Genomic DNA, 12,435 nt, shown 5'->3' on the forward strand with positions numbered 1-12,435 from the left:
CCCCCTTTCTGGGGGTCGCCTTCTTTTTGGGTGCCCCCCTCTTTTTGGGCGCCCCCTTTTTTGGGGGCGCCCCCCCCTTTCCGAGCATGTCCTTCTTTTCGGGGTTCCGTCTCTTGCCGGGGGGGGGTCCCACCTTCTTTTTGGGGGTCCCCCCCCCCGAAACGCCTCTTCTCCTGCAGGATGGCCCTCGCCCCGTGCAGCCGGGGGGGGGGCGGCCGCTGCAGCTCCCCCCGCGTCTCCCGCCAGCGCCGCAGCTGCGTCCCGCTCTCCCGCTCCAGCAGCGCCTCCGTCACCGGCACCGACGTCACCTGGGGGGGGGGGACACGTGGGGAGACCCCCCCCCAAAACCCCCCCGACCCTAAATCCCCCCCCGACCCCAAACCCCCCCCCCCAACCCTAAAATCCTCCCCGGTTTATTCCCATTTCTGCCCCCCCCCCCCCCCCAAAAAATGTCCTGTGCGTCGTGTCATCTCCTGTGCCCCCCCCCCAGTAGCCCCCCAGTAGCCCCCCAATTTACCCCCAGGACCCCCCCCAACCCCACTACCCCCCCAGTGCCCCCCAGTAGCCCCCCGATGCCCCCCAAGACCCCCAAATACCCCCCAGTAGCCCCCCAAATACCCCCCCAACGCCACCCGATGCCCCCCCCAATAACCCCCAATACCCCTCCAGTGCCCCCCAATCCCCCCAACACCCCCCAACGCCCCCCCAAATCCCCCCAATCCCCCTCCAATCCCCCCCACGCCCCCCAAATCCCCCCCAGTCCCCCTCCAATATCCCCCAAATCCCCCCCAACACCCCCCAAACGCCCCCAATCCCACCCAAATCCCCCCCAATCCCCCTCCAATCTCCCCCAACCCCCCCAATCCCCCCCACACCCCCCAAATCCCCAACACCCCCCAAACCCCCCCCAATCCCCCCAACACCCCCCAATGCCCCCCCAAATCCCCCCAATCCCCCTCCAATCTCCCCCAAATCCCCCCAAATCCCCCCCAATCCCCCTCCAATCTCCCCCAACCCCCCCAAATCCCCCCCACAACCCCCAAATCCCCCCAATCCCCCTCCAATCTCCCCCAAACCCCCCCAATCCCCCCAAATGCCCCCCAACCTCCCCAAATCCCCCCCGACGCCCCCCCCAATCCCCCCAATCCCCCTCCAATCTCCCCCAAATCCCCCCAAATCCCCCCCAATCCCCCTCCAATCTCCCCCAAATCCCCCCCAATCCCCCTCCAATCTCCCCCAAATCCCCCCAAATCCCCCCCAATCCCCCTCCAATCCCCCCCAATCCCCCTCCAATCTCCCCCAAATCCCCCCAAATCCCCCCCAATCCCCCTCCAATCTCCCCCAAACCCCCCCAATCCCCCCAAATGCCCCCCAACCTCCCCAAATCCCCCCCAACGCCCCCCCCAATCCCCCCAATCCCCCTCCAATCTCCCCCAAATCCCCCCAAATCCCCCCAATCCCCCTCCAATCTCCCCCAAATCCCCCCAAATCCCCCCCAATCTCCCCAAATCCCCCCAAATCCCCCCAATCCCCCTCCAATCTCCCCCAAATTCCCCCAAATCCCCCCCAATCCCCCTCCAATCTCCCCCAAATCCCCCCAAATCCCCCCAATCCCCCTCCAATCTCCCCCAAATCCCCCCAATCCCCCTCCAATCTCCCCCAAATCCCCCCAAATCCCCCCAATCCCCCTCCAATCTCCCCCAAATCCCCCCATCCCCCTCCAATCTCCCCCAAATCCCCCCAATCCCCCTCCAATCTCCCCCAAATCCCCCCAAATCCCCCCAATCCCCCTCCAATCTCCCCCAAATCCCCCCAAATCCCCCCCAATCCCCCTCCAATCTCCCCCAAATCCCCCCAAATCCCCCCAATCCCCCTCCAATCTCCCCCAAATCCCCCCATCCCCCTCCAATCTCCCCCAAATCCCCCCAATCCCCCTCCAATCTCCCCCAAATCCCCCCAAATCCCCCCCAATCTCCCCCAAATCCCCCTCCAATCTCCCCCAAATCCCCCCAAATCCCCCCAATCCCCCTCCAATCTCCCCCAAATCCCCCCAAGTCCCCCCCAATCCCCCTCCAATCTCCCCCAAATCCCCCCAAATCCCCCCAATCCCCCTCCAATCTCCCCGAAATCCCCCCAAATCCCCCCAATCCCCCTCCAATCTCCCCCAAATCCCCCCAAATCCCCCCAATCCCCCTCCAATCTCCCCCAAATCCCCCCCAATCCCCCTCCAATCTCCCCCAAATTCCCCCAAATCCCCCCCAATCCCCCTCCAATCTCCCCCAACACCCCCCAAACCCCCCCAATCCCCCCAACACCCCCCAATGCCCCCCCAAATCCCCCCCAATCCCCCTCCAATCTCCCCCAAATCCCCCCAAATCCCCCCAATCCCCCTCCAATCTCCCCCAAATCCCCCCCAATCCCCCTCCAATCTCCCCCAAATCCCCCCAAATCCCCCCCAATCCCCCTCCAATCTCCCCCACCCCCCCCAAATCCCCCAATCCCCCTCCAATCTCCCCCAAACCCCCCCAATCCCCCCAAATGCCCCCCAACCTCCCCAAATCCCCCCCAACGCCCCCCCAATCCCCCCAATCCCCCTCCAATCTCCCCCAAATCCCCCCAAATCCCCCCAATCCCCCTCCAATCTCCCCCAAATCCCCCCCAATCCCCCCAATCCCCCTCCAATCTCCCCCAAATCCCCCCCAATCCCCCTCCAATCTCCCCAAAATCCCCCCAATCCCCCTCCAATCTCCCCCAACACCCCCCAAACCCCCCCAATCCCCCCAACACCCCCCAATGCCCCCCCAAATCCCCCCCAATCCCCCTCCAATCTCCCCCAAATCCCCCCAAATCCCCCCCAATCCCCCCCAAATCCCCCCCAATCTCCCCCAAATCCCCCCCAATCCCCCTCCAATCTCCCCCAACACCCCCCAAACCCCCCCAATCCCCCCAACACCCCCCAATGCCCCCCCAAATCCCCCCCAATCCCCCTCCAATCTCCCCCAAATCCCCCCAAATCCCCCCCAATCCCCCCCAAATCCCCCCAAATCCCCCCCAATCTCCCCCAAATCCCCCCCAATCCCCCTCCAATCTCCCCCAACACCCCCCAAACCCCCCCAATCCCCGCAACACCCCCCAATGCCCCCCCAAATCCCCCCTAATCCCCCTCCAATCTCCCCCAAATCCCCCCAAATCCCCTCCAATCTCCCCCAAATCCCCCCCAATCCCCCCCAATCCCCCTCCAATCTCCCCCAAATCCCCCCCAAACCCCCCCGCGCCCCCCCACCTGCTGGACGAGGGCGTCCTCCCGCAGGCCGGGGGGGGGCACGCTGCGCAGCCGCTCCATGGTCTCGTACATCCCCTGGCAGGCGCGGAGCTTCTCGGGGGTCCCCAGCGCCTGGCGGAGCAGGACCAGCCCCACGCGGAACAGGATCTTCACCCCTGGGGGGGGACACCGAAAGTGGGGGGGGGGACACGACACACGTGGATGTGGGACACAGGAGGTGGGACGCGGAGGTGGGACGTGGAGGTGGGTGGTGGGACGTGGATGTGGGAGGTGGGATGTGGACGTGGGAGGTGGGATGTGGACGTGGGAGGTGGGACGCAGACGTGGGTGGTGGGTCGTGGAGGTGGGTGGTGGGAGGTGGATGTGGGTGGTGGGACGTGGAGGTGGGTGGTGGGAGGTGGAGGTGGGTGGTGGGACGTGGATGTGGGTGGTGGGACGTGGATGTGGGTGGTGGGACGTGGATGTAGGAGGTGGGATGTGGACGTGGGAGGTGGGACGCAGACGTGGGTGGTGGGTCGTGGAGGTGGGTGGGGGGACGTTGGCATGAAGATGGGGGACGTGGGAGGTGGGACGTGGATGTGGGTGGTGGGACATGGAGGTGGGTGGTGGGAGGTGGATGTGGGTGGTGGGAGATGGATGTGGGAGGTGGGACGTGGATGTGGGAGGTGGGACGCGGATGTGGGAGGTGGGACGTGGATGTGGGAGGTGGGACGTGGATGTGGGTGGTGGGACGTTGGTGTGAAGATGGGGGACGTGGGTGGTGGGACGTGGAGGTGGGAGGTGGGACGTCGAGGTGGGTGGTGGGACGTGGATGTGGGTGGTGGGTCGTGGAGGTGGGTGGTGGGACGCAGACGTGGGTGGTGGGATGTGGAGGTGGGTGGTGGGTCATGGAGGTGGGTGGGGGGACGTTGGCATGAAGATGGGGGACGTGGGAGGTGGGACATGGATGTGGGTGGTGGGACATGGAGGTGGGAAGTGGGATGTGGAGGTGGGTGGTGGGACGCGGACGTAGGAGGTGGGACGTGGATGTGGGTGGTGGGTCGTGGAGGTGGGTGGTGGGACGTGGAGGTGGGTGGTGGGACGTGGAGGTGGGTGGTGGGACGCGGATGTAGGAGGTGGGATGCGGATGTAGGAGGTGGGACGTGGATGTGGGAGGTGGGACGTGGATGTGGGAGGTGGGACGTGGAGGTGGGTGGTGGGAGGTGGAGGTGGGTGGTGGGATGTGGATGTGGGTGGTGGGACGTTGGCGTGAAGATGGGGGACGTGGGAGCTGGGACGTGGATGCGGGACATAGAACGTGGATGTCGGACATGGACATAGGGACATGGACGTGGGACACGGACGTGGGACACGGGACACGGAGGTGGGACGTGGGTGTGGGACACGGGACACAGAGGTGGGACATGGGTGCAGGATGTTGGCATGAAGATGGGGGACGCGGGAGGCGGGACATGGACATGGATGTGGGGACGTGGGATGTGGGACACGGAGATGGGACATGGATATGGGAGGTGGGACGTTGGCGTGGAGATGGGGGAGGTGGGACACGGACGTAGGGTGCGTGACACGGAGGTGGGACATGGGACACGGATGTGGAGGTGGGACACGGAGGTGGGACGTGGGACAGGGATGTGGGATGTGGGACACGGATGTGGAGGTGGGACACGGAGGTGGGACGTGGGACACGGATGTGGAGATGGGACACGGATGTGGAGGTGGGACACGGAGGTGGGACGTGGGACACGGAGGTGGAGGTGGGACACGGACGTGGAGGTGGGACACGGATGTGGAGGTGGGACACGGAGGTGGGACATGGGACACGGACGTGGAGGTGGGACACGGACGTAGGGTGCGTGACACGGAGGTGGGACGTGGGACACGGATGTGGAGGTGGGACACGGAGGTGGGACGTGGGACACGGAGGTGGAGGTGGGACACGGATGTGGAGGTGGGACACGGAGGTGGGACGTGGGACACAGATGTGGAGATGGGACACGGATGTGGAGGTGGGACACGGATGTGGAGGTGGGACACGGAGGTGGGACATGGGACACGGACGTGGAGGTGGGACACGGACGTAGGGTGCGTGACACGGAGGTGGGACGTGGGACACGGATGTGGAGGTGGGACACGGAGGTGGGACGTGGGACATGGAGGTGGAGGTAGGACACAGACGTGGAGGTGGGACACGGAGGTGGGACGTGGGACATGGAGGTGGAGGTGGGACACGGACGTGGAGGTGGGACACAGAGGTGGGACGTGGGACATGGATGTGGGATGTGGGACACGGATGTGGAGGTGGGACATGGAGGTGGGACGTGGGACACGGATGTGGAGGTGGGACACGGAGGTGGGACGTAGAACACGGACGTTGCCCGTGGCCGCGGGACGTCGGCGCGAAGATGCGGGCCGCGTGGGCGTGCCCGTGGGCGTGGCCACGGCCACCACACCCCCCTCCCCTCCCCGCCCGCCGCGCCGCCCCCTACCCTCGCAGAAGAACATGTCCCAGACGCGCAGGACGGCGGCCCAGGGCAGGCTGCGGGCGAAGATGCACATGAACCACTCGGTGAGGTAAAGCACCGGTTCCACCCGGAAACGCCGGAGGTGCCGGTGGGCGGCGGGCGCCGCGCGGCGCAGCAACGCCCCGAACACCTCCCCGTCCAGCTGCACCGCCTCCTGGGGGGGCGGGGACACGGGGGAGGGCGGGGTCAGAGACGGCCCACGAGCTCGACGGCTTCCGTTGACCGCCCCGGCGTCTCCCCGTTGGCCGCCGTTGGCCGCCGTTGGCTTCTATTGGCCTCCATTGACCCCCGTTGGCCACCATTGACCCCCATTGACCCCCATTGACCACCATTGACCCCCATTGACCACCATTGACCCCCGTTGGCCACCATTGGCCACCGTTGGCTCCCACTGACCCCCATTGTCTCCCTGTGGGCCCCCGTTGGCTTCTATTGGCCTCCATTGACCCCCGTTGGCCACCACTGACCCCCATTGGCCACCATCGGCCACCATTGGCTCCCACTGACCCCCATTGTCTCCCTGTTGGCCCCCGTTGGCTTCTATTGGCCTCCATTGACCCCCGTTGGCCACCATTGGCCCTCGCTGACCCCCAGCATCTCCCCGTTGGCCCCCGTTGGCTCCCGTTGACCCCCGTTGGCCCCCATTGGCTCCCGTTGACCCCCGTTGGCCCCCATTGGCTTCTATTGGCCTCCGTTGGCCACCATTGGCCACCACTGGCCACCACTGGCCACCATTGGCTCCCACTGACCCCCAGTGTCTCCCCATTGGCTCCCGTTGGCCCCTATTGGCCTCTGTTGGCCACCACTGACCCCCATTGGCCACCATCATCCTTCCCTGACCCCCATTGGCCCCCATTGATCCCCATTGCCCCCCATTGGCTCCCGTTGACCCCCATTGACCCCCATTGGCCACCATCATCCTTCACTGACCCCCATTGGCCCCCGTTGACCCCGACTGACCCCCATTGGCCACCCATCACCCTTCATTGCCCCCCCCCCCCGTTGACCACGATCAACCCCACTGACCCCCCACCGTTGACCACCGCCGGCCCCCATTGACCCCCGTTGACCCCCGTTGACCCCCATTGCCCTCCCACCCCCCCGTTGACCCCCGTTGACCCCCGTTGCCCCGCCCCCACCCCCCCCAGCCCCTCCCCTCACCAGGCCGGCGCTGTAATAACCGGGCAAGTACTTCTCGCAGATCTGCACCAAGCACCAAAAAGCTTGCTGGGGGGGGCGAGGAGGGGAGGAGTCAGCGGGGTGACCACGCCCACCATCCCGTGACCCCTCCCCCGTGACCCCACCCCCCCCGTGACCTCACCTCGGCGGGCATGTGCATGAGGAGGACGGCGGCGACGGGGGCCTGGGCTTGGCAATACCCCTCCTGGGGTCGGTAGACGGTGTAGGCCTTCAGGATGCGGTACAGGTCCTGTTGCCTGCGGGTGGGGCCGGGCGGGGCCGGGCGGGGCCAGAGGAGGAGTCAGACGCCGCGGGGGGGGGGGGGAGGCGGGGTCTTTGCCTTCCCGGAGCGGGAGGAGGCAACGGAGAGGGGAGGAAAGGGTCGGGGGGGAGGGGGAGGGGCTGGCCTGGAAGGGGGAGGAGCTAGCCTGGAGGGAGGAGGGGCCAGCCTGGAGGGGGAGGGGCCAGCCTGGAGGGGGAGGGGCCAGCCCAGAATGGGGAGGAGTCAACCCAGAAGGGGACGAGCCAACGTACAAGGGAGAGGAGCCAACCCAGAGGCGGAGGAGCCAACCCAGAAGAGGGAGGAGCCAACCCAGAGGGGGAGGAGCCAACCCACAAGGGGAGGAGCCAACCCAGAAGGGGAGGAGCCAACCCAGAAGGGGAGGAGCCAACCCAGAGGGGAGGAGCCAACCCAGAGGGGGAGCAGCCAACCCACAAGGGGGAGGAGCCAGCCTGGAGAAGGGGGCGGAGCCACTCGCAAAGGGACACGCCCACCCGGGGGCGTGGCCACGCAGAAGGAAGGCGTGGCCGCCCTGGAGAGGGGGCGCGGTCCCCCCCCGGGGGAGGGGGGCAAAACCCCTTCGAGGGTTGGACCCAGCGGGGTGGGCGTGCCCTAAGCGGGCGTGTCGTGTCCGCCCCACCCCGGAAGGGCGTGTCCCCGCCGAGCGGGCGTGTCCTACCCGTGCCCGCCCCGGGCGACGAACATCTCGTGGAAGGGGAACTGCCGGTGCAAATCCTTCTCGATGGCGTCCAGCCACCGCGCCTCCCCCGGCTGGCGCTCCAGCTCCTGCGGGCGGGGCGGGGCGTCACCCTCTGGGGGTGGGGCCACGCCCGGCCACGCCCCGGGTCCCCTCCCTCTTGTTCCTCACCTGGAAGAGGCCGGGGTTGCGGTCGAGGAGGGCTTTGCTGTCGGAGAGGAGCTGCCAGGCGCGGGCGCGCAGGGAGGAGGGGATGCCTTTGCGGCAGCGGAGCTTCACCTGCCCCACGGCGAGACCCACGGCGTGACCCACGGCGGGACCCACGGCGAGATCCGCCGGCGGACGGACCCACGGCGGGACCCACGGCGGGACCCACGGCGAGATCCGCCGGTGGACGGACCCACGGCGGGACCCACGGCGAGATCCGCCGGCGGACGGACCCACGGCGTGACCCACGGCGTGACCCACGGGCAGATGGACCCACGGCGTGACCCATGGACAGACCCACGGCGAGAGCCAGGGACAGACAGACCCACGGCAAGACCCACGGCGAGACCCACAGCGAAACCCACGGACAGACAGACCCACGGACAGACCCAGGTGAGACCCACGCACAGACAGACCCACGGAGAGACCCACGGCAAGACCCACGAGCAGACAGACCCACGGCGAGACCCAGGGACAGACAGACCCACGGCGAGACCCACAGCGACATCCACAGACCCACAGACAGACCCACAGCAAGACCCACAGTGAGACCCACGGACAGACAGACCCACAGACAGACCCACGGCAAGACCCGCAGACACACAGACCCACAGCGAGACCCACGGTGAGACCCACAGCAAGACACACGGACAGACAGACCCACAGACAGACCCACAGCGAGACCCGCGGACACACAGACCCACAGACAGACCCATGGCGAGACCCATGGACAGACAGACCCACAGACAGACCCACGGCAAGACCCACAGCGAGACCCACAGCAAGACACACGGACAGACAGACCCACAGACAGACCCACGGCGAGACCCAGGGACAGACAGACCCACAGACAGACCCGCAGCGAGACCCGCAGACACACAGACCCACATTGAGACCCACGGCGAGACCCACGGACAGACAGACCCACGGACAGACCCACAGTGACATCCACAGACCCACAGCGAGACCCACAGCAAGACCCACAGTGAGACCCACGGACAGACAGACCCACGGACAGACAGACCCACGGACAGACCCACGGACAGACCCACGGTGAGACCCACGGCAAGACCCACGGACAGACCCCACAGCCGAACCCACAGCGAGACCCCACGGACAGATGGACCCACGGCGAGACCCTCAGATGGACCCACGGCGAGACCCACGGACAGACGGACCCACAGCGAGACCCACGGACAGACCCACGGCGAGACCCACGGACAGACGGACCCACGGCGAGACCCACAGATGGACCCACGGTGAGACCCACGGACAGATGGACCCACAGCGAGACCCACGGACAGACCCACGGCGAGACCCACGGACAGACGGACCCACAGCGAGACCCACAGACGGACCCACAGTGAGACCCACGGACAGACGGACCCACGGCGAGACCCACGGACAGACCCACGGCGAGACCCACGGACAGACGGACCCACGGCGAGACCCACAGATGGACCCACGGTGAGACCCACGGACAGACGGACCCACAGCGAGACCCACGGACAGACGGACCCACAGCGAGACCCACAGATGGACCCACGGCGAGACCCACGGACAGACGGACCCACAGCGAGACCCACAGATGGACCCACGGCGAGACCCACGGACAGACGGACCCACGGCGAGACCCACAGATGGACCCACGGCGAGACCCACGGACAGACGGACCCACGGCGAGACCCACAGATGGACCCACGGTGAGACCCACGGACAGATGGACCCACAGCGAGACCCACGGACAGACCCACGGCGAGACCCACGGACAGACGGACCCACGGCGAGACCCACAGATGGACCCACGGCGAGACCCACGGACAGATGGACCCACAGCGAGACCCACGGACAGACCCACGGCGAGACCCACGGACAGACGGACCCACAGCGAGACCCACAGACGGACCCACAGTGAGACCCACGGACAGACGGACCCACGGCGAGACCCACGGACAGACCCACGGCGAGACCCACGGACAGACGGACCCACGGCGAGACCCACAGATGGACCCACGGTGAGACCCACGGACAGACGGACCCACAGCGAGACCCACGGACAGACGGACCCACAGCGAGACCCACAGATGGACCCACGGCGAGACCCACGGACAGACGGACCCACAGCGAGACCCACAGATGGACCCACGGCGAGACCCACGGACAGACGGACCCACGGCGAGACCCACAGATGGACCCACGGCGAGACCCACGGACAGACGGACCCACGGCGAGACCCACAGATGGACCCACGGTGAGACCCACGGACAGATGGACCCACAGCGAGACCCACGGACAGACCCACGGCGAGACCCACGGACAGACGGACCCACGGCGAGACCCACAGATGGACCCACGGCGAGACCCACGGACAGATGGACCCACAGCGAGACCCACGGACAGACCCACGGCGAGACCCACGGACAGACGGACCCACAGCGAGACCCACAGACGGACCCACAGTGAGACCCACGGACAGACGGACCCACGGCGAGACCCACGGACAGACCCACGGCGAGACCCACGGACAGACGGACCCACGGCGAGACCCACAGATGGACCCACGGTGAGACCCACGGACAGACGGACCCACAGCGAGACCCACGGACAGACGGACCCACAGCGAGACCCACAGATGGACCCACGGCGAGACCCACGGACAGACGGACCCACGGCGAGACCCACAGATGGACCCACGGTGAGACCCACGGACAGACGGACCCACGGCGAGACCCACGGACAGACCCACGGCGAGACCCACGGCCCCTGCCGTGGGGCAGACGCATCCCCCCCGCCCCGGACCCTTCTATGGGGCAGGACGACCCCCAGAACCTCTCTATGGGGCGGGAAGACCCCCCGGGGGCTGGCTATGGGGCAGCAGGACCCCCCGCGAGTCAGAATAATCTCTCCAACACTGCTATGGGGCAGGGAGACCCCCCCAAACCGGTCTATGGGGCAGGGAGACCCCCCCAAACCCCTCCATGGGGCAGAGGAACCCCCCAAACACTCTATGGGGCAGGAGGAGCCCCTTAAACGCCTCTATGGGGCAGGGGAGCCCCCCAAACCCCTCTATGGGGTAAAAGGACCCCCCCAACCCCTCTATGGGGCAGGGAGACCCCCCCCAAACCCCTCTATGGGGCAGCAGGACCCCCCAAACCTTTCTATGGGGCAGAGGGACCCCCCCTAAACCCCTCTATGGGGCAGAGAGACCCCCCAAACCCCTCTATGGGGCAGACTGACCCCTCCCAAACCTCTCTATGGGGCAGCAGGACCCCCCCAAACCCCTCTATGGGGCAGGACCCACCTTTTGGTAGCGTCGCGAGAGCCACTTGTCCCAGTGGTTGAACATCTCCAGCCACTTCAGCTCCCGCTGCCGCGCCACGTCCACCGGCACCGAGCTCTCCCTGAGCCAAAAAATGGGGGGGGGGGGTCAGGTAACGGGGGTCCCGACACCCCCAGCCCCACGGCTCCCCCCGAAATCCCCCCTCCCAGCCCCATAGCGAGCTTCGTTCCCCCCCCCACCCCCAACCACCAACCCAAACCCAATCCCGAACCCGGAGATGACGGTGGGACGGCCACGCCGTGTCCCGCCGTGGGGTTTTGGGGGGGGTGGGGGGCAAGCCCCGTTTTGGGGTAAAACGTCCCGTTTCGGGGTCACTCACGGCGCCTCGCAGTACTGGCTGCCCCCCAGGAAGCCGTAGCGGTCGGTTCGGCGGTAGGACGGCGCCGCCACCTCCGAATCGGAACCCATGGAACTGGCGTCGTCGGGGAAATGGCCGGCTAACGATTCCAACGTTCCCGACAGGACGCTCACCGAGTCCAGGTCCCCCCCCCGCGGACCCGGAATTCCGGGACCCAAACTGCCCTGCGAGCCGCGACCCGGCCCGTTGGCTCCCGAAATGGCCGCCGGCGGGGCTGTCGAGGGCTCCAAGATGGCCGCCGGCGAGGCGGCGGGGGGGGTCCGGCGCAGCTTCGGATCCGCAAGGCTCTAAGATGGCCGCCGCGGTGGTCGCGCGAGGCTCCGGCTCCTCGTTGGCTGCCGTCGACCCCGAAATGGCCGCCGTCGACCCCGAAATGGCCACCGTCGACCCCGAAATGGCCGCCGTTGACCCCGCGTTGGCTCCCCTTGACACCAAGATGGCCGCTGCCGACCTTCCGTCAGCTTCTGGCTCCTCGTTGGCTTCCGTTGACCCTGAGATGGCCGCCGTTGACTTCCCGCGGGCTTCTGGCTTCTCATTGGCCGGTCTTGACCCCACGTTAGCCGCCGCCG

General features: G+C 67.1%; 1 protein-coding gene across 1 annotated transcript; it reads right to left on the bottom strand.

Moving 5' to 3' along the window:
* Positions 1-8: 8 nt before the first annotated feature.
* Positions 9-12,153, bottom strand: LOC138684310 (TBC1 domain family member 10B-like; the record flags this gene model as incomplete). Its single annotated transcript, XM_069777994.1, has 9 exons — positions 9-308; positions 3,284-3,438; positions 5,770-5,959; positions 6,967-7,032; positions 7,127-7,241; positions 7,944-8,050; positions 8,133-8,240; positions 11,470-11,569; positions 11,828-12,153. Coding segments are annotated over 9 exons (1,467 nt in total), but the record flags the coding sequence as incomplete, so codon positions are not given.
* Positions 12,154-12,435: the final 282 nt, after the last annotated feature.

This window comes from Haliaeetus albicilla, unplaced genomic scaffold (assembly GCF_947461875.1).
Source record: "Haliaeetus albicilla unplaced genomic scaffold, bHalAlb1.1 scaffold_179, whole genome shotgun sequence".
Classification (NCBI taxonomy): domain Eukaryota; kingdom Metazoa; phylum Chordata; class Aves; order Accipitriformes; family Accipitridae; genus Haliaeetus; species Haliaeetus albicilla.